Genomic DNA, 27053 nt, shown 5'->3' with positions numbered 1-27053 from the left:
CTCTATGATATTATGCCATCTCCTAAATGAGAAACTAGTTAAAGTTCTTTGGAAACTGTAAAATACTATGACTGTTTCTATAAAAATTAATTAGCTTCATAAATGTCTTTTGTGATACATGTTAATGTAGTTAACAATTAGTTCTCAAATATCTTTTCCCCTTCAAATTCTAAACTTCATGAACTGGTGAATCTTCTCTTACTTTCTTCCCTAAATATAATCTTTTGAAGATTTGTGGATTGATTATATTGCCTTTAATTCTTGTGCTGGAAAACAACTTAGAAAATGCCAACCTTGGTCTTCAACAGAGTTTCAAAGCAAAGCTTGGGAGAAAGCCAAAATGTCCAGTTCTAAGTCAGAACAGTTTCATTCAGGTGCAGAGGTCCATGTGAATTGTACAATACCCAGTATTTACCTCAAGAATAACAATTCAACTTCAAGGTTATTTATTTCAACTTCTATAAGTAACAATATTACTAGGTATACTTTTAAAACACAGAGTACAATCTTTCCCTTTGATGTTTAAAACTAATTGATGTAACTGACATTGTAAAATTATTCTAACGTGTAAGACCAACAATCAAATATGGAACCAGTGTTGAGTGTAATACTTTATTTTCTATTTTATTAAACTAAAGCCAAGAAAATATCAAGTTAATTTAAAAGGCAAATCTGTACTTCTTAAAGAAAAAATACAAACTGTGGTAGTTTTATAATAAATCATTATATTTTACATAATATAAACAAAATCACTAATGTTATCTATGTGCTTGGTTTCCATAAACTACAATGAAAGACACAAGTGGAAAACAGGCTTACTAATTGGTGGTAAACTAGTATCTTGGGAAAATACAAAGCATGCTTTTTTTTTTTTTAACTGTCTACAGTAGGCACTGACATAACCACGATTTAATAGCCACTAACTCCTCTTCCTTGTCCAAAATAGCCACTTCCATAGCCCCCCCTACCACCACCTCGCTGGAATCCCCCAGTTCCTCTGTAGCCTCCACTAGATCCTCTGTAGTCTCCTCTAGAGGTCCCTCTATAGCCTCCTCGGGAACCTCCTCTATAGCCTCCACCACTACCTCCACCATATCCTCCCCGATAGGAGGTAGAGCCATAACCACTGGCACCATAGCCTCCGGTACCATAGCCTCCACCACCATAATTAGAACCTCCCCTTCTGTACCCACTTCCGTTGTCATATCGGGCCATCTTGGGAGGACGGGGACCATCTCCATACCTAAGAGAAAAGAAAACCATCGTTTTAGTAAAACATTCTTAATACTTCTCAACTACTCACCAAATGTACTCATTTAGTCATATTTGAAAATTTAATGCAAAAAAGGGAATGAAGCCTACACCCACAAGAATGGACACTATTAAACAAAAGGAAAATTATAAGTGTGGGAGAAGATGTGGAGAAACAGAAACACTCATGCTGCAGAAGACAGCTTAGTAGTTCCTCAGAAAGCACAGTACAGAAATACCATATGACCCCCAATTCTACTTCTGGGTATAGACCCAGAAGGATTGACAGGACTCAAATTGACATCTGCACACCGGTGTTCATAGCAGCATTATACACAAAAGATGGAAACAATCTAAGGGTTCATCAACTGAAAATAGACAAATAAATAAATTCTGTATATATGATAACAGAATTTAAGAAAAACAAAACAAAATCATGGAACTAAAGTATTCAAACAGTGAATCCTAAGTTGGGTCATGAACTATAGTTAATAGCACAATTTAAAAAAGGTGCTATCATCAATTGTATCAAATGTTCCACACCAATGCAAGGTGCTAATAGGGTGGTATATGGAAATCCAGCATTTTAGGCATGATTGTTCTGTAAACTCACAACTTCTCTAACAAAAAAAAAAAAAAAAAAAGGAATGAAGTCAAATATACAAATTCAAAATGAAATGAAATCTGCTACTCCAAGACAGACAAAGGAGGCGGTATCAACTATAACTGTTTTCTAAAGTTCTTTCTACTTCATTCTCAAAGGTCTTGAGTTTTGGCAGCATGTCCTTATAACTCTGCAATGGGTCTTCTTCACTAGGTTCAATTATTATACCATTTTAGGAGAACATGTACTAAATATCATGTTAGGAAGAGGTTCCTGGAGATGGCAAAAAATTATTCGGTATTTATTATCAAATATTTCCCTGCATTAACTCTAAAATGTGTAATAGCCTTGGTAATAACTCCATTTCAGTATGGCCCAAACTGCTGATTTTTCTTATGGACTAGAACTACCACTGCACAGCTACACATATCAGAAATGACTGTGGTCTTCGTCTTCCCTCCTTCACTGCCTTGCTTCCCACTTTCCCTTAATCTATCACCAATTCCTACTGATTCTATGGCAAATCTGTTTAATTTATTCACTTTCCCCATTTCAATTACTCCTACTGTACTTCAGGCCATCATATTCATATACCCTAAACCTTTTCTTATCTTTATCTTACCGCTTTCCAGTCTCTGGAATTTTGTCCTAATGGCTTTCTCTACACCACCTCTTTGTATATATAAATACCATCCTTCATGGAGCAGATTACCCATGAAGCCTCTGATCACCACGTTTCTTGCCAAAAATAATCTCTCCTCAACTAAACACCATGAAGCTTTGTATGTACTCTTATCTGCCTCATGACATCTACTTTTTATTTTTGTTTCTGAACATTCATTCTCCTTCTCAACAAATCTTCTATACATTTGACCAGTTGGAGGACCACAGTATAGCAGAATAAATAAGTTTAAGGAGCCGTAGTACCTAGGTATAAATCTAACTCTACCATTTTACTAGCTGTATGACCCTAAGCAGGTATCTTCTATGTGCCTTGTTACCTCATGCATATTGAAGGATGCACTGGTCTGAAAGGGTGCATGCCCCCTAGAAAAGCCATGTTTTAATCAAAATCCCATTTCGTAAAGGCAGAATAATCCCTATTCAATACTGTATGTTTGAAACTATAATTAGATCATCTCCCTAGAGATGATTTAATTGAATGTGGTTGTTAAGCTGAATTAGATGATGACATGTCTCCACCCATTTGGGTTGTTCTTGAGAGGTTTCTGGAGTCCTATGAAAGAGGAAACATTTTGGAGAATGAAGAAGATTCGGAGAGAGCCCGAGAAGAACGACATAGCCATGAGAGACCAGAAGCCATCGACCTTTGGAGATGAAACAGGAAGCTAGGAGAGAAAGCTAGCAGATGATGCCTTGCTTGCCATGTGCCCTTCCAGCCGACGGAGAAACTTGACTGTGTTCACTATGTGCCTTCTCGGATGAGAGAGAGAACCTGAACTTCATCGGCCTTCTTGAACCAAGGTATCTTTCCCTGGATACCTGATTGGACATTTCTACAGACATGCTGTAAGTGGGACATTATCTCGGCCTTAGAACTGTGAACTTGCAACTTACTAACTTTCCCTTTTTAAAAGCCATTCTGCTTCTGGTATATTGCATTCCAGCAGCTAGCAAACTAGAACAAAGGGGTAATGTTTACCTACCTCCTAGATAGGTAGACCAAATATTTAAATGAGTTAACATTAAAAAAGTACTTATAGGACCTGGCATACACAATGTCCTAAGTGTTCAATAAATTTTAAAAAGTAATTAATTCAGTTATAAACCAAATGGGAAACCAGAATCCATAAAGTGCACAGCAGTTCTGGTAGATTAAAATTATAATAGCTTACCACCACATGCAATAAGTGATCTTTAATGGGAAATTTTTTAAAAAGCTAGAAAAGACATTCTGTGATAGCTAGAAAAATCTGAATATGTTTGATACATTACTGTAGCTCTTAAATTTTGGGGGTGCAATCATGGTGTTGCGGCTCTATTCTTAAAAGATAGATCAAATAAATTAATGTAAAATGTCACAATGTCTTCAACTTAATCACAGATGATTAAGCAAAAGACGGGTGTGTGTACTATATAAATATAAATATGAAAGCTGTATATAGTATTGTATAAATATATATATGAAAGCAAGAAATGCTGAAAGTAAATCTAAGTTAAGACTCTGAGTGGGTGGGCCATCGGTGGCTCAGCAGGCAGAGTTCTCGCCTGCCATGCCGGAGACCCAGGTTCGATTTCCGGTGCCTGCCCATATGAGGGAAAAAAAAAAAAAAAGACTCTAAGAGTGTTCATTGTACTAATCTTTTGGCTTTCTGTAGGCATCAAATAGTTCAGATAGATGAACTATGAACTATTATAGATGAACTATAATGAAAATATGCATGGAAAAGAAAAATTCAGAAGGAGGAAAAAATGGAAACGAGAAATTTTGTACTTTTTTGCTTTAAGATATCCATACATCCATTATTTTCCTAAGATAAACCCAGGAGTTTTTCATTTGAGGGAGAAGTAATTTATCCCCTCATCATTTTTTCTTTAGAGATGGCAAAAAGTACAGTGAAAGAGGACTGTCCAGGCTCTGTCACTTTCCAGTGATGAAGTTCACTCTGGGCCATATGTGAACTGGCACCCTTCTATCTCTTATAAGGCATCCTTCTATCTCTAATATGCCCTGAAGTAACAGATTATTAACAGAGAGACAAAAGTAAACAAAATTCTTTTGTTGTGAGTGTGTTAATCAGAACTAAATTCCATGTTCAATGTTTGTCTGGGTTTCTAGTAACTAACTGGGAATTCTAGGCCTGTATAAGATTACTGTTCCTGCTTGGTTCAAACAGAGGTTAATGTGGTACTCACCGTGCATTGCCAATCATAAGGCTGATGCCTGCAGCTGAGGGCCTAGAGATTTGGCGGATCATGTTTAGCATACGTTCATTTACGGGGTCCAATTGGCTGATGATATCAGGCTGTTTGGTTACTTCAACAACCAGGGCCTCCATGGCTGCCCTGAGAGCAGTGATGCAGGCAGCAGCTTCATGGGATATTTGGAGTCTGATCCTAAAATTGAAAAAGAAAAAATGAAAAATGAGAGATGTGCATATAGAAAAAAGTATAATCTTCCAACTTCACACATGGCATGTTTTATGGCAAGTCATGGAATAAATTTAACTGTTTACACCAAGTATCAATACTTTAAGCTATTGCAATGGCCCCAAGATTAGGTATACACACAACCAGTAATAATAATTTACATTAATCTCTTCAATTTCACTGTTAACTATTAGCAGGACTTTAAAAACACTAAGGACCCCCAGGCACAATACTGTTAGTAATACAAATCATTAGCCTCCAAAACCAAAACCAAAAAAACAAAGACAAAATAAGAGGGCAGACAATAGTGGCTCAATAGCAGAGTTCTTGTCTGCTGTGCCGGAGACCCGGGTTCGATTCCTGGTGCCTGCCCATGCCAAAAACAAACAAACAAACAAAAATCCAAAAAAACAAGACTCAGAATGTGGGAATAGTTTCCAAGGATACGGTTGCACCTACATTAAGTTCTATTCCATTTTTGCCAATGCTTTCCACTTGTCTCTAATAGAGGACGTAACTAGTACCTCAATTCCAATTACATTCTAACTTCTTAGTAGCAGCATTGATGATGGTAGATGTGGTTCAAGTTCCTAATGCATTTGCTTCTATTGATAAAAATCCAATCTAAGGACTTATTTTACAATGACCCATACTGTCATAATTTACTACTCTCCAAGAAAAAGTAATGTTCTTTGTGCCAGCAAATTCTGCCATGTTTTGTAAATGTGATATTTGAATTAGCAGCTGAATTACACCACATCTCAATTTTAAGATGAACTGAGTTTGTAGTTCATATCTGAAAATCCATACCAGTCATCTACATACCAGTCATCTACAAGTACAATCTGCCCATCAGATTGGACTTTCTTGGAGGCAAAGAGAAGCAACTGTAGCGGGGTCACTAAGGTCATGCCTTTAGCTGAGATGGCTCGGGTTCGAATCTGGAGATGGAGAGAGTTTAGAGGAACTAGTTGACATTCCAAATGCCAATTAACTGCCATAGAATGGCATGCTTTGAAAATTAAAACTCATCCCCACTAATAAGCAAAGACAATTTGAATTTCCAATGTAAACTCTTATAAAACTTCTTACCTTTTCACCAAATACAAAGAAGGGAGACGGATACTTCATATCCTGGCTGCTAAAGGGACAATTAACAGAAGACTTGTGGATAAGTGCATTACGTCCTTCAGTGGTGAGAATCTTTCTCTTTTCCTTATGATAGCACACGTTGGGGTACACACCAAAGGCCAGGAGAGAGATTACAACATCCAAATTATTATCTGGTCCAGTGTTATTAAACACTTGCGTCAACAAACAGTCTGTTAAGAGAAATGGAGTTAAAGATCAGATAATTGGCTAATCTTCACACCACAGCCAAACTATTAGAACGGACTCCTCTCTCAAATAACCTGTCTATAATGCTTTCTCTCCTCAGACCCCTTACATCCAAAACAGGTTTAGGCAGAACATTTGCTCAGTCTCCACAATAAGAACTTTTATAGATTCAACTACAACATAAGCTTGGGGTGATTACTTTTCAAAATCCTCCCCATTAAACATCTGAGATTAAGAGCTATGTTGTTGGGAACACTAAGTATTTCACTAGAATTTTTAAATCGCTATTATATTTCTAAAGAAGATGGAGTGACAATCCAAGGGGACACCCACTGGGATGAAGGAGCTGATATTTTCACCCAGATTATACTTCATGAGTACATCATCATTTCCTGGAAAGCCTGTCAGTGAAATGCTAAAACCATGTCCTAGACAAACCTGAGTTCTAGTCTAACAACATCCTAATCAAATGAGATTGGACAAAAAATTTAAAGCTCTGTATCAGTTGCCTGATCTATAAAATGGAATATGACATCAATGTCCCAGGATTGTTATGAAGATTCTAGGACATAAAAAATATTCTTCCCCTTTCCTTTGGTTTTGAAAAAAGCTAAAATTCAGTTTACAAAAATATTTAGAAAGGAACAACTATGTTTAGTTAACTTAGATCATATTCTTGAAAAATTTACCTTTCTGTCTTTCAAATAAATTAGTCCTGTTTCTGGTTATGCACTCCAGTTCTCAATGTTTTAGGAAATAATTCTGTCTAATAACTTAATTGGAAGTGAATACTTATCTCAACTTTATAACAAGGAATTAAAAATTGAATCACAGTTTCTGCACTATATATCATAAAAAGTACTCTGTACTACTAAAAGCTTAAAGTCATTTTAAATATAACTTGGAGGAATTTATTTCAAGTAAACAAAAAAACCTGGGCAGACTGATAAATCATTTCTCAAACCATTATTTAAGGTAATTCAACAAATTGCTCATTCTGAAGGTTCTGAAATAAGGATCAGTATTCTTTTCAAGATAAAAAGGAGGTAAAAATATAACTTCTTTTAACCAATGTAGTACAATTTTTAAAACAGCTATTATCATCTATGTGCCACTTTGTCTTTCAGCATTTCACTGCCTTTTTAAAGACAGAATTAATGCAAAAAACTGCTATCACAATAGTTCAAATAAACCTAGAAAAAGTTGGGAACATAGAGAAAGCATAGGGTCTTAAGTTTGAAGCTAAAATACACTGGTACGAAATTTGCATAAGATATAAATGTCACTTTAGACATATCTTAAGAATGTGAGGAGTCTTGAGTCTTACCTTCTGGAAATCCAGAATTGATTAGAATCTCTTTGAGTTGAACTTTGGCTTCCCAAGTCATTCTTAGTGTAGCCATATTGAGTCTTTTGTGCTCACAAAAACGTAACTCTGCTTCTTCCCCACCCATTCTAAAATAAACAGATATAAGAAGTCATTTTCAGAGGCCAGAGAATGGACACAGATTAAAAACTAGAGCTGGCCCACCCAAATTTTACAATTAACTCTCAAGGCCATACCTAGCATCATCCCAGGCTTGGAATACTGATAAAAGGGCCACATGATCAGAAAATCTGTTTCCAGCAAAATTTCGATGGATATAACCCAGTCTCTTTCCTTCACTGATGAAAGGCTCTGGAAAGCAGGTGGCAGCAGAGATGGTACAGACAGCATCTCCCACACTGAAACACACATACAGTAAAGTTCAGTCTAGAGCATTATCCTGTGGCCAGCAGCTGGCTGACCACAGGATTAAATAGCTTTTAATCATGACCAAGTGTTATATTTTTCTTTCACATTTTCTCTTTTACATTTAAATACATCTCTTAAATCTTCAAAACTTTCTGATAAAATAAACCTTTTTTCCTAATGCTATTCTTTCATGGAACAACTAAATTAACCTCCTGGGATAAAATGCACCTCTTTTGAGAAATTAGTTCTTTCTCCCCTAACATTTTGGACCCAGATGTTCATCTACTAGAATTACTCATTCTCATTTTGGTGTTCTCCTCCCCTTACCTAGATTGCCAATTATCTCAATTTAAAATACTCAGCTTTTTCTGAGCAGGGTATAAGATCGTGAAATTGTTTTACTCTTTAACTATCAGCAATAAAACAAAGCACTTACTAAAATATACATCCCATTATCATCATTTTGCCAAGACGAGGCTCAATAGGGAGTTTAGCCAGGATTCGTCCCAGAGGAGTCAACTCATCATTGGTATCTAATGCATCGAGCTCTGTGGGGAAATATTTGTGAGCATAAACAGTTATAACACCCATTTAACCTAGGCAAAGGTGAAACATTTCTTCATAGATTAGGTCAGGATAGTATACTTAAAACTTCATCATTTAGTCAAGCCTTCTGCCAGCATCATACCCATAAATAACCAATGGTTCTCATCACTCAAACTAAACTCTAGGGCACCTATATGAAGATGATACTAAATAGAGCAAGAGCGTGTTATAAAGCTTAAAACACAATCCATGAGAAGTCTACAAATCCAGCAATAATCATAACAGCAGCATGAGTATATACATGTGATGTAAGTTCACAACCATTTCTGATGATTCTTAGAAAGAAATGAAACCTGGAGGAAAAAGAGCAAAAGTTCACATAACAGGTGAATGCTAGATTAAAAATTCAAATTCAGATTACTCCAGCTCCAGTGCCTTTATTTTTTTCATTATGCTACACTGCTCCTCTAATAAGGTTGATAAGAAAACCTAAATAGGAGTTCTAAGGGATTAATGTTAAAAAATGCATGGGTATCAAATTCAAATTCTGATCTTTGTATATTGGTTAAGAGAGGCTATCTTGCCCTTTCTTTTTTTCTTTTTCCTAAATAAAACATTAACTCCTTCCTTCATGTATATGGACCATACTAAGGACATAATAAGGCAACACTGGAAGCATTATCACAGCTCTGTTCACTGACTATACCTTCTTGATTCATTTGTTAAGTGTTATTTGCCAGGATAAGACAGATGATATATTTAACATGTCTGTTAAGTAGGTTTGCATTTGTACCTCTGAGGGTATGCTCTGCTTCAATCACAGCATCCAAAGGTGGAGGTTCAATAGCCTTGGCCAGGAATTGACCAATTCCTCCCAGACGCAGAAGTTTTATGCTCAAAGCAATTTCATGCAGTGGTGTTCGGAACATCTCTGGCGTCATGTGGGTTTCAAGTCTAAGAGGAAGCCAATATAAATTAGCCATCCCACATACAGATTTTAGTTTAAAATCCTCTTGACAAGGTCCTCTTAAGTGTGTGAGTAGAAATTTCTGACACTGCCTTTATAGCTTGATGATATTTCCAGCTGTAACAGGATGAAACAATTATCCAAAACCGCCTCTTATCAATCCCCACCTATAGCTTCTTGCCAGCTGACAAGGGTTAAATATTCTAGCAAGACTTCTGGGGAAGATGGGAGCTAACGTTAACATCTCCCCAACTTTTGTACTGGTTTATACAATCCTAGTGCACTGGGAATATTATTACAGATCATCTAACCCTCTCAAATTTAAAATACAATTATTATAAAGCAATATTCACAATAACAGCTAACTTTTACTGAGAGCATACTCTATGCCAAACACTACTCTAAGTATTTTACACTATTAACTAATTTAATTTCAAACCAACCCTATGTATAGATAGTACATTCTGTCTTCCTTTTACAACTGTAGAAACAGACACAGAGAGGTTAGGAAACAATCTCATTTTACAGAAGGGGGAACTGAGGCTTAAAGAGCATAAATATTGAGAGTTTTAATGTATTTGGCACAAAAAGCAAAAAGATTCAGGTCTTTTCATTTCTAATTCAGGGTTATTTCTTATAAACTTCATGGTGAAGATTCAATGGAACCATTTAGAGATGATCCCAACACTGCTGGCAGTCTTAGATCAGTTTAACTCAGGTTTACCTAAATGTACATATCTGATTATGTTTCTTACCTTATAGAGAAAGAACAAAACTTTCTTACTAAAGGTCTCTTTATGCCATTATTAATTAGTAGGTAAGTGTAGCTCTCTAGTTGGAGCCAGTTTCCCCAGAAATAAACCTACACTTAAATGGCTAGGGAACCATATGTCACCAGTATAAAAGCAAATCAAAGTTTAATTTTTTTCAGCATATAATATAGGTCTGGTCACCTAAAATAATCAATCTCACAGTATTCTACTGTTATAAACAACATAAACCCTAATTCGACCTTTCATTAGTACCAGTTAAAGCTAATATATACCACAGAAATTTCAGAAGCATTCAATTAAACACATCTTAATAAACCTATGATTTAGAAAGATAAAGATACTTTTAACCAATAAGTTTCATTCACAAACATTCCCAAAAAGGTCCTGTAGTACAAATGGAAACAGACAAGGAGTTCAGACAGTTGGATTTCAGTCCTGGCTCTGGTATAGTCTTGGTTAAGTTAGCTAAACTACCTAAGTATTAGCTTTTTAATCTAAATAACTACCCTCTTGAGTACGTAAGCCTACCTATATAGTTATGTCTAAGAATTATTTCCAGAAAATCTCTTTCGTTTCTCAGATGTGGTCTCTCTCTCTAAGCCAAACTCCTCAAGTAAAATCATTACCCTTCCCACTATGTGGCACATAACATCCAGGGGCGAAAGTCTCTCTGGCAGAGTAGGAGATGACTCCCAGGGATGAGCCTGGGCGTAGAACCATGGAATTGCCTTCCTGATCAAAAGGGGGAAAAGAATTGTAACAAGGCATCAGTGGCTAAGAGAGTTCAAATAGACTTGAAAGGCTATCCTAGACCCCAACCAAACCCCAACCAAAACCATTCCTATTAACCCTAAAGAACACCTACGGCTCTATCTGAGATTCTACAGAAGTTTCACATACTAAGATTACTTTCCAGAAATCTATGATTTCCAGATGGTAACTCAGGTTTACATAAATGTACATATTTGATTATCTTTTTCTCATCCAACAGAGGGTCTCCAGTCTCCAGTGTCTTAGAGTAGCTATAAAGAAAAGCCTAAAATTGTGGAAGAGTAATCCATATCAAACTCTGTTCTATACCTACTTGTTACAATGTACTTTGAAATTTATTGTTTTTTTGTATATATGTTGTATTTCATACTTAAGAGTGTCTATAAAAAAATTCTATCCTCAATTTTATTTCTCAGAGATATGATGAGGATCATTATGAGGCAGATGATGTGCTAACACGGAAAACATACATTCTATAAATATAAAGGCATATTTTAACTTAAAATTTTCAGAAAAATATTCCACAAATATCAGAAATTCCAAAGTGATAAAAAGCTACATAGAATCAAAATAACATTTATATATCCTCCTTTTAAAAAATTATTAATAAAGAATACACTGGTATCAAATATGCCATGATTGGCAATTTCTGATTCCTCCTTTTCCATTCTTACCACCATCTTCCTATCCAAGTTAAGCTTTCTCCAATATACTTAATTGGACACATTTACTTCTTGAATTAAGTTTACGGCAGAGCAGGCCAGGAGTTAAAAGCGAAAAGGGGTTATAAAAGAAACATCAACCTTGATTTAAGAATTGGTCTTACCTCTCAAAACGAGCTCGGCTACAGAGATGAAAGCAGAATCCAGGCCGTACACGGCCAGCTCGCCCTTTGCGCTGCTCAAGGTTTGTTTTGGATGCCCACACTGTAGCATAGTTGGTCATATTGTTGTGAGCAGTGAACAGCTTCACCTTCTGCCTAAAGAGAAATCAGTGGTTAATTTTAAGACTCATATGTATTATCAATATTGATCACATTTTCACTAAACGGTAGACACTTTTCAGATAGCCCTGTCTACTAGTGGTGCCTGTGAATGGCACAAATAAAAATCAGCAATTTTAATCTGCGCTCTCCTGTCAAACTACTAAAAGGCAATATAGTATACATGTGTCACTTATCAGCCGGATAACCTTGGTTATGTTACATAATCCCTCTGTGCCTCAACTAAAAATGAGGCTATTACTCGTACCTATGTCATAGGGTTTTTTTTTTTCTTGGTCACAGGGTTTTATAAACATTAAACAAATAAATGTAAAACATTAAAAATAAGATGTGGAGCATACAACATACAGAGAACTGATAATTATTCAAGTCATATCTATTCCAAAATTTGTATTACTTTTTGGCTATGTATGATCTAAAGGGCATGTGCTAAAACAGATTATGTGGCATATTTGATACCAAACCTCACTAAGTGGCATCTACAAGGCTCTTCTGAACCCTTAAGAAACCTCAGAATTCTTCAGCATTACATAAAGGCAGTAACAAATAAGGACTGGCCCAAAGAGATGAATGCTCTTCTACAGTCCCTAAAGTAGGCCTTGAGAAATATTTTTCAATTGAAGGACAGGGTGAGGTAATTAGGCAGAAAATAGGGAGCAAAAGCTGGCCAGATAAAACCAAGCTTTGAGCTTGCTGTCCTGTTTATCAGTTATCATATAATTACTTTATCTAAATACAGTCTCCCCCGTGTATTCCCAGTTTCATCTCAGACCAAATATGAAGGCTTTTAATTCTTAAATGAGTGTCCTGTAAGGATATCTACTATGTCTTCTTTATACACCAACCAGCATACTAATTTATGACAGCGGTCAACAGAAATATCCAATGGGAAAAGAGCAGAACACCAGCAGGTAAGAGCAGTGGGGAGAAGTCAGAAGACAGTGTTAAGCTTTGTCATTTTCTACCGCATTAACTGATTTGCAATGTTCAATATGAACAGAAACACTCTTAATTATTAACTAGCCCATAAGTCAGTGTATGTAGATGCATGATAATTTTAAAGGTATATGAACAGAGAAATTAAAAAATGAAGTGTTGTTCATGCTGTTAACTGACACCAGATAAATTTCCAGTTGGTAACACTGGAACAATCAAAAGATTTAGTCTAGGAAAACAGGTTCTCAGGATACTTACTTGCAGGAATCAATGACATAAACAACATCATTTATGGTAATGCTTGTCTCAGCAATATTTGTGGACAAAATAACCTGTGAAAAAATAGAAAAATGACACTTTAAAAAATACTCTTACTATGTATTTGAAAGGACTGATTTGCTTATACCACAAATGTCAAGAATCATAAAAAAAAAATTCTTCACCCACTGACTTGATAATGAAAAATCTACTAAGTTTCAGGAGAGGACATACTTTTCACTTCCTTGCTTTAGATGGCTTATAAATTTTTTTTTAAGTTTTGACAACACTCTGAAGAACTGTAATTTGCTTACACTTGCAATCCCATAATGGCAATGTTTAATATTTACTTTTGTTACTCCTGCTGGTACTGGATCAAATACTTTGCGCTGCTCCTCACGAGGAATCTGAGAATGCAGAGGCAGAATCTGATAACGATGGCTTCCTATAACAATAAAGAAGGGTTAAGGACTTAGAACTAGGAGATTGGTTTAAAACTGATCTCCACTATGCATTTTTATTAAAAAATGGAGACAACAATAAATTTTCTGGGTTTTCATATACTGCCTATGACCCAGGAAGAATTCTCATTTCCACCCTAACTATGTGAGAATTCAGACTCATACCAAAATGTGGATTCATTTCCAAATGCTTCTGCATAGTATAAATCAAATTCCAGCCAGGAAGAAAAACCAGAACAGCTCCAGGAACATTAAGGGTCTCAATGTATTTAAGAAGAGCCTCGATGAGTTCAAAAGGAGTTTCTTTTTCATTCAATTGAGCCATGCTCAACTTTGTGTCTGAACCATATTCATCACCACAGATCAGGTTGCAATTGGCCTGCAAAAAAATAGGGAGATGTATTTTGGATTGTCATTATAAATTAATTAAGGCTCATGAGATAAGTCTCCTAGATTTGTTATGTTAAAATGACAAATATGTCATTAATTCTAGCTGAGAAGAAATTTATACAGATGTAGAGCTTATCACACAAGAAGCAGTGCATTTCTTTACTGATTAATATTCCCCATAAGACATGACTAAAACTCAAGCAAACTTTTAAATTTAACTTCTAATAATGGCTTCTTATAACAAGTATATTTCTCATTTCTCATAAAAGATAATAAGCTCTTGGTTTTTCAAAAATACTTCTCTTTAGGGATTAATGAATTGCTCCTATGACTTAGATAATCTTTGATCATCTTCAAGTACTTCTAAAATAGTCATATTCTGTATTTTTCCAAAGTCTGCCTCACAATCAATGATAAACAAAACCCCAGTGTTGAAAAATTAACCTGCTACAAATAAGTCTTTTTTTCCTACTAAACTTCCCAAGTTTCTATTCATTTACATCTTCAAGTCTTCTGATTTTAAAAAATCTCATCTTGGGCTATTTCCCATCAAAGTGACTGCTGGCTATCTTACATACAGTATTTGTTCCGTTCAAATTTCCAGGTCCAAGGTACATTTTTTTATATTATCATTTGTTCATCAACTTTCAAACACTATAAAATAATGGTCACTTTTCTCTCTTGTTACTTCTCAAGAAATCTCAGATTAATTCCTAAATTTAATATTCTCACAACCGATAATATAATCAAAGAATCACTCTAATTTTGGACCACAGCTACTGCTTTAAAAATTTTTTTATATATATGCATCAACTGGGATCACGTTAAAAATTCAGATTCTAATTCAGAAGATCTTGGGTGGGGCCCATGAGTCTGCCTTTCTACCACTTTTTCAGGCTCTGCTGGTCCACAGAACACACTCTGAGTAGCAACGCCTTACATTACACACTGGAGTTGTCTTTAACCACGTGTGGGCTTTAAACATCTCTTTCCTTTTATTGTTTTTCTTTTTATCTTTATGCCAGAGATGATTAACTCATGGTAGAAAAGTGCTTGTCATTGAACTTGGAATTCTTTGGGAGTGAAATAGATTATTTAATTCAAAGACAGGCATAGTCAGTTTTTAAAAAATGATTTTTTACTAAAATCATTCCCTGTAAGAACAATTTGTCCACAATGACAAATCTTCATGAAATCCACTTACATCATCATCATCACCACCATCATCCTCCTTATCCTTCTTCTTCTTGTCCTTTGGTGGAGGAACAAAGTGGGTCATCTGAATACAGTCTTCTAGAAAATATTCTGCCATAGACAATGCAGGAATGTAAGTAATATCAACTTTCTGAATGGAACAATCTTGCACACACCTGCTAATTCATAGTTTAAAATTACCTTAAAACTCTTCAGTAGGATTTTTCACAATTGCCAAGAAATTCCAGTGGCAACAGACTTTTATTTTCCTAATTAAAATCAGAGCTCCTCTCTTGGACCTAGACGGAGGGTGCAGTATTTCTTACATATGCTCCCACAGAGCCAGCTGGGTATTCTCTGGTGTACAATATTCAACCAAATATTTATGGAGTACCTAATATGCACTTGTTCTATGTTGTACAGCTCAATTACGAACATAAAATTGTCTCTGCTCTTAAGGAACAAATTCTGGTGTGGGAGTTACATATGGAAATAAATAATTTCAATACAGTATTCTCTATTAGGATGCAGAAATGAAAAAGGCCCCCTTGAGCCATTACCTTGAAGAGGGACATCAATGCTAAGGCATTGATCTGCTGATCAATTATACTCAATTATGCCCAAGGTTCTCTGAGGGGCTCTGAAATTTCCTATAATTAGTAACTTCCCCTACAAAGTGACATTCTCATCCCATCATATCAAGAGTATATACTATCAACATGATTGATGTAGTGCCTACAAAGTTTCTCCAATGTAAAATTACATCCTCACCCCCACCCCCTCTTTTCAATTCTACTCTTTAGAAGTAATCACAGCCCACTCAAGTTTTAGGGAGTTAAAACTTTTTTTGGCAGGGTGGGGGTGGCAATATCTACATAAGTTATCCATTATTTGGAATTCTTCTGTGTGGGGGATCTCTATTCCCCATTTATTTATCCTATCACATATATATTGGTATAGTCTCATTGATGTATTTATTTATCCTATCACATATATATTGGTATAGCCTCACTGATGTTTCACACTTAGGCTATAATTCAATACTGTGTTATTTATTTTTGCAGAACTGTTCCAGCTTTGGCCACGGGGATCTCTTTCAGATTGGCTCCTGTGTTCCTTTACCCCCCTTTATTGTGGGCTCAAGGGGGAAGTGGCATACATTTTCTGGCAATACAAGATGCGCAGGCTCATCCTGTGTATTCTCTGCCACAGCCACAGAATGAGACATTCATCCAAGGAGTTCTGGTTCCTTTTTATGGGAGAATGGTATTATAAATCAAGTTCTAGGTGCTGGGCATGCTCCTTGCTATTGGGGTGGTCACATCTCTATGCCCTCTCAACAGACAGAGCTAGGCAATATAGTGTGTAAACTAACCCAGGTATACACACATATCTGCAAATACTTCCATATCTACCCATTTCTATCTATTTTTAACTAAACAAGAGTTCATACTGGTGTCTCTGACTGTAATCTAGTACAACATGGTTCTTTCTAGCTTTCCTTCCTATTTCTCTATAACCTCCTACTGCAAAAGTAAGAAACTTGGCTTCCACCATTAGCATCCCAAATCCCTATATAACTTTACCATAATTCTTTTTTTTAACAAATCTTTTGTCTTTTTTTGTTTTTTAAACAAAGTCTTGCCCTAGAAAAAATGATGATAAAATCTAAAGAAACTGAAACTTTGCTTTCACTTATCAAAAAAAATCAAACTTTTCTGCTTGCTCACGAAACACTTACCTTAATCTCATTTCAAAATCTGACTGCTCTGGCGCTAAGGAATTTCCACTTAATTTGATCTCGGTTGCTTAAATTTTTTTTGTTGTTGTTTGTTTTGCATGGGTAGGCTCCGGGAATCGAACTTGGATCTCCAGCATGGCAGGCAAGAATTCTGCCACTGAGCCACTATTGCACTGTCCTGGGTTGCTTAAACTTTAAACAGTTCCTCCCACGAATGTCTAAAAACCAAATTATACACGACCCTATACTATAACTTTAAAAGGTAAGCTTGGTAAAGGCCAGAAAACTTGTTGATGTGCAAACTGCTCAAAAACTGAAGGAAACCTGGTCTCCACTCCTCAGACTGTAACTGATAACTACCACTGCCTGGTTAAAATTACAGACAAGAAACTTCCCCCCAAATTCAGTTTTCCCATTTGAAGAACTCCTGATATTCTCAAAAGCAGTGGGGACAACAAATCAATAGGTTGAGCTCTCGAACTGGGGTTTGTTCCTATGAAACTTAGCCCCGCAAAAGGATAGGCTAAGCCTACTTAAAACTAGGCCTAAGAGTCACCTGCAAAGAACCTCTTTTGTTGCTCAGATGTGGCCTCTCTCTCTCAGCCAATATGGCAAGCAGATTCATTGCCCTCCCACTCTTTACGTGTGACATGACTCCCAGGTGTGTAAACCTTCCACACAATGTAGGACAGAAATCCTAGAATGAGAATGAGCTGGGACTCAGTATCGTGGGATTGAGAAAAAACCTCGACTGAAAGGGGGAAGAGAAAAATGAGACAAAACAAAGCGTCAGGGGCTGAGAGATTTCAAACAGAGTCAAGAGGTTATCTTGGAAGTTATTCTTATGCATAATATAGACATTCCCTTTTTAGTTTAAGGTGTATTAGAGAGGCTAGAGGGAGGTGCCTGAAACTGTAGAGCTGTGTTCCAGTAGCCATGTTTCTTGAAGATGATTGTATAATGATACAGCTTTCACAATGTGACTGTGTGATTGTGAAAACCTTGTGTTTGATGCTCCTTTTATCTATGGTATGGACAGAAGAGTAAAAAATATGGATAAAAAATAAACAAAAGTTAAAATAAATTGAGTAGACTGAAATACTAGTGATCAATGAAAAGGAGTGGTTAAGGGGTATAGAAAAAAATAGGGGGAACAAATGTTAAAATATATTGGGTAGATGGAAATACTAGTGGTCAATGAGAAGAAGGAGTAAGGGGTATGGTATGTTTAAATTTTTTCTTTTTATTTCTTTTTCTGGAGTGATGCAAACGTTCTAAGAAATGGTCATAGTGATGAATATACAATTATGTGATGATATTGTGAGCCACTGATTATACACCAAGTATGGAATGTTCCTATGTTAAGAATGAGTTTGTATGTTGTTTTGCCAATAAAAATATTAAAAAAAAAACTTCCCAAGAATGCTATGGTGCATGCTATACTCTAAACTGGTTTGTATTTTAAATGTCTTTTTGACTATCACTTCAGTCTCCAGAATTACAAAAATCCAAACCTTAGTATTCAAAACATGATATTCATTCTTCCCACCCACCCCCATGATATTTACCTTGAACAGGGTAAGTTCTTCCATAAACTTCAATGATGGGGCAATTGAAGAAATATTCACAGAACATACTGGTATCAATAGTAGCAGACATGAGGACAATGCGAACTTCAGGATAAGCCTGAACCACATCACGCAACACTACCAAAAGGAAGTCAGTCTATTAAAAGACAACCACAAATAAAAAAAAAACGTTATAAACAGTTAGTATTAACTAACCCTTATGCCTAAAAGATTTCTCATGTTAAACAGCTGCAAGTCATAAGTGAAACTAAGTTTTTAGGTATTTTATAGAAATGGAAGAGAATGGGTTACATTGGAATGCCATAAGAGGATTTCTAAGACTAGTTGTAGCCCAGTAGCTATAGAGATTAGAAATGAGTACTATTCCGGTGAAGAAAGGAGAAAAATCATTAATGAGAACAAAGAACTCATCTCAACATTTTCATTGAAATTTAAATTTGCAGGCACATAACTAAAAAAGTAGCGGAAAAGTCCATGATGAACCAGAAACTAGTTAACCTGTAAGACTAATAATATGAAATTAAAAATGTCTTACTTCAAAGTTCATTCAAACAAAATAGTGGCTGAGACTTTTTTTTTTAAACAATGTAAAACATCCATAAACCCACCAACCAACAAGAAAGCTAGGGCCTGGATGGTAACTTATGTTTGGCTGTGTGGTTCCCCCCACCCCATCACCCACTATCTCCCTGAATCAGAGTTAACCACCATCCAGAACTGTATTTTCTTTTCATAATAGTTTTCATTTCATCTACATGGATCCCTAATATAAATATTCAAATATATTTTAAATTTTACTTATTCTTAACCTTATGGGAAAGCATAATATTGCATGTAATATTTTGAGATTTTCTTTTTCATATAATGTAACACTGCTATGATTCATTCATATGTACTATTACAGTCACTGTTTCTGACTGTTTAATAACCCAATGTGCAAACATACAAATTTAATTCACCTACTTTCCCAGGCATCTGAGTTGTTTCTAGGATTTTACTATTATGACATTTACTGATATGAATATTATTCTTATTTGTGTCTGCTGTTGAACATACGTGAGTTCCAAAGGCTATGAGTGGGTATGTAACTGCAGGTTACTAGAGAGTGTGTAAATGTTAAACTTCATGAGGTAATGCTAAACTATTTTCCTAAATTTCCACCAATTTATATTATCCAGTAGCAGTGGAAAAGAGATTCTGCTGATTCACATGTTCTTCAACATTTGGTACCATCGTTTAAGTTCTATTAATCATATGAATATAAAGAATTACCTTTACTGTGGTCTTAATCTGTACTTTCCTACTCACCAATGATGTTGAACAACTTGTGTTCATTGACCAAATGTGCTTCCTCTTTCATTCATTTGTAGTTTATTTTTAAGCTAATTCTTTGTTGAATGTTTTGGAATCTTTTGCCAGTTGGCTGCTTCTTTTACAGTTATTAACAGATTATTTTCATATAAATGAAGATGATTTTTTATTTTATAACCAGTGCTTTTCATGTTTTAAAAAATTCTTTCAGAAGATCTTGAACCATGCTGCCCAGTTCAGTAGTGACTAGCCACTTACAGTTACTGAGCACATGAAATGTGGTAATTCCAAATTGAGATGTGCTCTAAGTATAAAAACACACCAGATTTTGAAGAAGTCATATGAAATAGAATGCACATAATTTCAATAACATACTTCTTTTCTTGACTACAATGCTGAAAATATTTTCGATATACTGGGTTAAATAACCTAATTTTACCTGACTCTCTTAAACTTTCTTAAATGTAGCTGCTAGAAAATTTAAAATAACGTGTGTTCCACTATTTCTATCGGACAATGTCTAGATGTTTACTTTTTCTACTTAAGGTTTAAAACTGCTTTGGCATTTAAGTCCTTAGTCCATTAGGAGTTGATTTCTGCATTTGGTTATGACGTAGGGATTCAATTTCAACCATTTCTTTATGGACTAAACATTTGTTTCCAGCTCCATTTAGTGACCAGTCCTGCTCCCTTTCCTACTAATTTGATATGCCACCACTGTCATACAATCAATCCCTGTTCCATACTGTCTTAATAACTATAGTTTCAAAACAAGTCCTGATATCTGTAAAGTAAGATTTGCCATTCTACTTTTCTTCAGAACTACTGGTATTTTTGCCCATAAATCTTTCTTACAAGTATTTATAATCAGCTTAAGTTCTTTGAAAAGCTCTACTAGGATATTCATTAGAATTACATTAAAATTAAAATTATACATTAGCTTGGGGAGAACTGGTATCTGCTATATGATATTAAGTTCTTTAATTCATGGACATGATCTAGTCTTTTTCTTAATGTTTTATAATAAAGTTTTATAATTTTTTCTGAGAAGTCTCACCTGCCTTTTTATTGGATTTATTCCTAGGTATCTGATACTCTCAAAATTGTAATGGTATCTTTTCCTTAACTGTATTTTAATTATCTGAAATGTTTTAACCAGTCGCTTTGTTAAATTCTCCTATTATTTATAATAATTGGTCTGTTAAATTCTTTGAGATTTTCCATGTAAAATGGCAAATTTAGATAATTTAAGTTTCTCAAAAGCTTTTTACCATTTTTTACTGTGAATGGCATATTATAAACCTGACAACCTTTCAAGGAAAGTTGACCAAAAACACTTTTTCTTTTTAGGAAACTAATAACGATGGCCTATGTTTCTAATTAATTACTTGGAATAATAGTGGTGTGTTACAATGAAAGTCAAGATAATACTGACATATTTAATTTGTCAATTATTTAACGGGGAATAACTTAAATTTTCATGAAATTAACAGAAATATTGTTCTACTAAATAGTTAAGATTTCTGATTTAAAGTTATTGATAAACCATTCAAACAATTTTTACTTTCTTTTGCTTAACCATAAAAAGCCACACAGTTTTGCCAAAACTAAAATAACAATGACGACTGTGAAGGTATATTCTGAAGGGGAGGAGTGCCAAAGAATGTTCTGACTAATAGCATACTCTTCATCCCCTGGCACCTTTGAAAGAGACTACACTTGGTTTGTATATATAAACAGTGGTATTAAAGAGCTGTTATTATTTTATGGTATTAATCCATAATCACACAGTTAAATCTATACAGGTTTTGCCAAGAGAGAAGGGTAGGACAGTAATTTTAGTTTTTTCTCATTCTGGTGTGATTACCATTGACATCCGAAAAGATCAGAGCAGGAAATTCCAAAATGACATTGCAAAATTATGTTAAAATATTATAAAGTTAACAGATAAATTTTCAATTCAACGAAAAGCTAACCATTACCAAAATTTTACCAGCTATTCATATAGTCAGAAATCCTTAGTTTAGTTGAATTATGCCAGCTCTTACTGATCACTGTACTTATACTTACTTACTTGCAAGTACTTACTTGTGCTTCTAATAAGAGGTCTTTACTTTTACATAAAGAAAAAAAAGGTTTGGTTATCTTGGTAAACAATTATTGCCTCTTTTCACATAACGATGTTCAAGACCTTTGTGACTGAAATTCATGGTTTTGAAAGAAGATAAATGATATAAACGGTAGGGAAAGGGAAAACGAAGCAAAAACATTCCATCTTGGTTTCTCTCCATTCTGAATTAGCACCTTACACTCAATACTTACATTTATGTCTCTTTCATGTATTTCATCTACAATTACATGGCTGATTCCTCGAATACCTGCTTCTAATTTTCTTAGTAGCACACCTTAAAAACAAAATCAGAGCATAAGCTGGGTATGTGTGTCTATGTTTAACAGAAAAAAGTAAGGAGGTATAGAAAAGTACAAAAAAGCAAATTTTAGACAATCAACCAAAATAATCCCAGCATCTTTTTGGGAACAAATCATTTGTATTATTTAAACTATTAAAAAGGTGATACATGTATTCTGAAATACATACATCTGTTTAATGAAAGGTTTTAAAAGATAAAACCGCTAATAAAATAAAGTTGATTTCACTTCTCTGAGTTATAACAAAACCAGATATATTATAGACTACTTGAAGAAAAAAACTAACAAAAGTCATATTTAAAAACAAGAAATCCTGAAATTGGCTTCTTTATTAATTTCCAGCCATTCTATTTTCAACTCAAACAATACAACATAATCCCAAACCAAAGAATGAAACAAAACATGCTACTGACCTACAGTGCAAAACATTATACTAGCATGGGGACGGGGAAGTATAGACTCAAATCGAACACTATAGCCACAGCTTTTTCCAGGCTCTTCTCCTCTCTCATATGCAACTCGCTCTGCCACAGAAACTGCACTGATTCTCCTGGGCTGAAATAAGAAAAAAGAAAATTTAAAATTTAAAATTTGTAATTATAAAATTACAATTACACTTACTAATTAGTGTCTAATTATTGCTAGTGAATCCATCCCATTGCCAGTTCAGAAATCAAAAGAAATAAGAACAGCAATGAGGATCTTTACGAAGCTCTAAAATTTATTAAAAACAGAACAAAAAAACCCTCCCGCCCTCACTTACCATCTAATTTTATGGCAAATACTTAAAAAAAAAATTGCTGTTTCCTTTTGTAAAATATAAAGTGATTTCATACTTTTTATTGATGATAATAAGGAAAGTCTAGAATTTCTTTACTACTGGCCCAAACTCTTAATGATATCCCAGAGTAGTTTTCCAAAGTAATAGGAAATGGGAAAAGCATGCATAGTGAACTTGTCCATACTGGACAAACCTCAAGAAAATTATTTAATTGACATTTACGGGAATCAGGAATGTGAACAATCTCCTTTCCCACAGTTATGGTAACCAAGCTTCATTTACTTATTAACTTATAAATCAAACAATTATTACACATTTGTATACATGCTACAGAAGGTCCTACAGTTAAGAGAAGCTGAATAAAGTCACTCCTGTTCTTGATGTGCTTAAAGAACAGGGAAAACTGAGTATCACTGTTTCAAGCAATAAACCACAGAACCCTAAGGGGAATACATTTTTCTACAGGGCAGAATTTTATTTATAGGTAAAAGTTAATATTTTAAGTGTCAGACCTTGATTTTTCAGAAAAGTTTTCAAAAGCATTCTAGTTCTTCTAAGGACAGAAAACGATCTTTGTTAGGGCTACCATAATATGCTCAAGATATAGCTATGGAGATACAGGCAGATATGACATTTACAAAGACTAAATCCCTGCCTTAAAGTTGCCCTGAAGTTGATTTTGAAAAAAAGTTCCTGGTCAGTTGTATTTTAGTTCCTTGCTTGAGAAAACTTCGTCAGTTTCATATGTAGTTAAGTACCCATGTTGATTTTCCAGGATAGGACATAACTAATTAGGACATCAGAGGTTCACAGAACTTTAAAAAGAAAAAACAAAACAACGCAAAAAAACTTCACTAGATCTTTCAGTATCCTTTCAACTAACTCAAACGATGATTTTCTACTTCTCTAACACAACAGAACCCTTAGGGTATATGGCTAGTAACAAACACAGGTAAGTGTACAAAACAGTTCATACCTATCCTGTGTACAAAATAAGATAGAAGATAATGGTTAACATGCCTTGCTAAACATACTCAGGCTCTGGCTTACAACTGTCAGTTGATGTGGCTTGACTTGCTCAACTATGTTAGTTGTTACTGACCATCCTTTTTTTACTAAGATTATGTTTTTAATAGCTTTTTAAAATTAAATAGATAAGGATTTTCCCAACTAGGCCATCATTATCTAGAATTTTTCATAACTTCAGCTTTTACACAGTAAAGTTCTGAAGTTTTACTTTCTGCAAAACAGATCAACTACTTAAATATTAATAGCTTTATACATCCTCATCCAGATTTAATTAGTGAGATAAAAATCCTGAAAAGTAATATTACACAAAATATTGCTCTGTAATATATTTTTCAGTGAATGTTAACATATTCCACCAAAGGTTCAAAGTACAAAATACAATCAAAGTTTTCGTGCAAATGTTTTCCTGGCCCTTTCAAGAAGTTCCATGCATTCTGTACACAATAAGGTTAATGCCCAACACTATTATGTCCTTTGCCCATTTTTTTCCTTCCTAGTTCCCAGCATTTCTTCTTAATAGCTAGCTTCCAGAAGAACTTCATATTCATTAGGATATTTTAGTCTTCAGAAGTGCGTTTATATGCCACTGGGTACTTAAGGATTGCTTTATCACCTTGGGACTATTGTCAGGTCCATTATCTTCATAGTTTCCAGCCTCCCTCTAAAATGAATATGGGTAGGAGATGGCATATTCTCTATGCTATTTAAATTCTTAATCCCTCCCTCCCACACCCTCAAACACAACTAAAACTAAAAGGAAGTCATGATAAATGAACACAAGAGGTACTAAAACCACCATCATCCAAAGCTGTACCTGCTAAATTTCCTTGAGTGAATAGAACATCAATCTCAAAACAGCCATTCAAACAGTTAAGAAACAAATGATCCTACTATAGCCTTCCCATGTTTTGTATGTTTTTCTGACTTACCAGTTTCTATTTTCCTCCTCAGTCCTGACTTAAAAAAAAAACAGCCCACATTTTCCAAAAAAGAAATGCTTCTTTCACTCAGTTGATTTTATTGAAAATCAGTGTAATTTTCTGGAAGAGTATGGCAAAATGTATAGAAATTAAACTACCCATTGATCTATCAGTTCCACATTTGGGAAGTTATCACAAGGAAATTAAAATGTGTACATATATATGCTCAAATGTCTACAATCCAGCATATGCAATATTAAAACATTATAAACAATCTAAAATAATCTAAAATGGAGACTTATTTTAGATAAATGCATTAGATGGATATATGCATTAAACAGAAAATTATGAAGCTATTAAAATTACAATGTAGCTCTAATACCATATGTTCTTACATAAAGGGGACAGATTTAAGACATGTGCATATAAATATATATTCACTGAAGTCTGAAAGTACATATAACAAAACTCAACTGAAGGATGATAACGATCTTGAACTTTGGTTTCTTTAAAAATATACCCTATTTTCTAATTTATTCCCCAATGAACATGTACAACTTTAAAATTAAAAAAAGGAAAGAAAAGAAAATCTTCTAATTCTCAGATTATATACATTCACAGGATAGGCATATTGTGTGGAAAAACAAGACTGTTTAATGTAAGACTACTGATGAATGTTTAAAACACTGCATACCACTTGACCGGCTATGAAGTAAATGTTCTACTTACTCCCTGAATAATTCCTTTACCCTAGATCTTCTATGTTTAAATAGTTTTTCATACAGTCCTTCACAGTGAATTAATACAAGGTAAGGCTCACAGTTAAAATGCCATCTTCTGTTTATACCTGCTGAGCTACTGAGTTATCATATACGGCTTAACTATCCCTTTCAGCAAATATATACAAAGAACGCTCAAGACAGTGAAGATCTGTAGAATCATAATTAACATCTGTGTAACATACAACAGAGCAAAAACAATGGTACGAAGTGATTTTTATTTCATTCTAACAGATAAAAACACAGTCCATAAAGGTTAAATTATTTTGTCTAAAAATATACAAAGGAAATAAAAGGATTTATATTCAAAATTTCTTTCCAATCCTTTTTTCATTATTCTGCCCCTTGTAGTAACTTTAAATTGCAGATAGGGTATTAGCATGTAAATAAGAACAAGGCAACTGATTTTAAGTGAGACTAGTTAAAAGTAATTGGTGATGAATGCAAGAGATATGATCTTAAGCCATTCCAACAGAATACTTTAAATTATCCCCCAGGAAATGAGCTTTTCTTTCAGCTTTCACTTATAAATCTGCTGACCTTATTTTCTCTAGAGAAGCTTATTACTCTCGCCTAGAGTCTAGCTAGGGTAGTAGGTAGTCTGAAGTGATCATTATTTCTTCACACTTCTGTTTATTTGCTTTAAGCAATGCAATAGTTAATACCTAATCACTTACTCTGTGACAGGCACTGGGTAACATTCCATACCACTGAAGATTGAAGATCACAATTTTTTTGCAGGAATTCCATGATCTGCATTTTTCTTGTATCCCTCTTGGTATTTACCCAGAACTACTAATTTCTCTTATCTTAGAAATCTTCTAATGAAAGGATACAGGTCTCAGAAATTTGCTCCTCTACTGCTCATCTAAGTATTTAAATACATAATAAAACTAGGCTGCAATAAAATACTTAAGATTCAAAATTTCAAAGGCACCAGTTACTATATAATATACAAGATCCACTTTATTTTCTAAGTTGTGAGTTTCTTTCATGTGAGGGACACCTATATCCTGAAATGATGGCAACCTGTGATGGTGCAGGATTGATGAAAAGTCACAGGTGATATTAATTTAACATGCTTGATTTACATCCTCACAATTCATCTCTCTCAAACAGGTTTCATGTCTGGGAA

General features: G+C 34.8%; 1 protein-coding gene across 2 annotated transcripts in view; it reads right to left on the bottom strand.

Moving 5' to 3' along the window:
• Nucleotides 1-598: 598 nt before the first annotated feature.
• Nucleotides 599-27053, bottom strand: part of DHX9 (DExH-box helicase 9) — a 64816-nt gene continuing 38361 nt past the window's right edge. For both annotated transcript variants that reach the window (XM_077157193.1, XM_077157194.1), the window contains 16 exons: nt 22823-22964; nt 22302-22384; nt 18648-18804; nt 15349-15449; nt 13920-14133; nt 13644-13738; nt 13294-13367; nt 11923-12075; nt 9379-9539; nt 8476-8587; nt 7868-8029; nt 7632-7759; nt 6059-6288; nt 5792-5907; nt 4733-4933; nt 599-1243 (listed from right to left, as the gene is read on the bottom strand). In XM_077157193.1, coding sequence (XP_077013308.1) covers nt 910-1243; nt 4733-4933; nt 5792-5907; nt 6059-6288; nt 7632-7759; nt 7868-8029; nt 8476-8587; nt 9379-9539; nt 11923-12075; nt 13294-13367; nt 13644-13738; nt 13920-14133; nt 15349-15449; nt 18648-18804; nt 22302-22384; nt 22823-22964 — 2463 coding nt within the window. In that variant the 3' untranslated portion in view covers nt 599-909. The remainder of the gene's footprint in view (nt 1244-4732; nt 4934-5791; nt 5908-6058; nt 6289-7631; nt 7760-7867; nt 8030-8475; nt 8588-9378; nt 9540-11922; nt 12076-13293; nt 13368-13643; nt 13739-13919; nt 14134-15348; nt 15450-18647; nt 18805-22301; nt 22385-22822; nt 22965-27053) is intronic.

The sequence above is a fragment of the Tamandua tetradactyla genome, chromosome 4 (assembly GCF_023851605.1).
Source record: "Tamandua tetradactyla isolate mTamTet1 chromosome 4, mTamTet1.pri, whole genome shotgun sequence".
Classification (NCBI taxonomy): Eukaryota; Metazoa; Chordata; class Mammalia; order Pilosa; family Myrmecophagidae; genus Tamandua; species Tamandua tetradactyla.
Note: the sequence above shows the minus strand (reverse complement) of the source record. Positions and strands in the feature narration are given on the sequence as shown.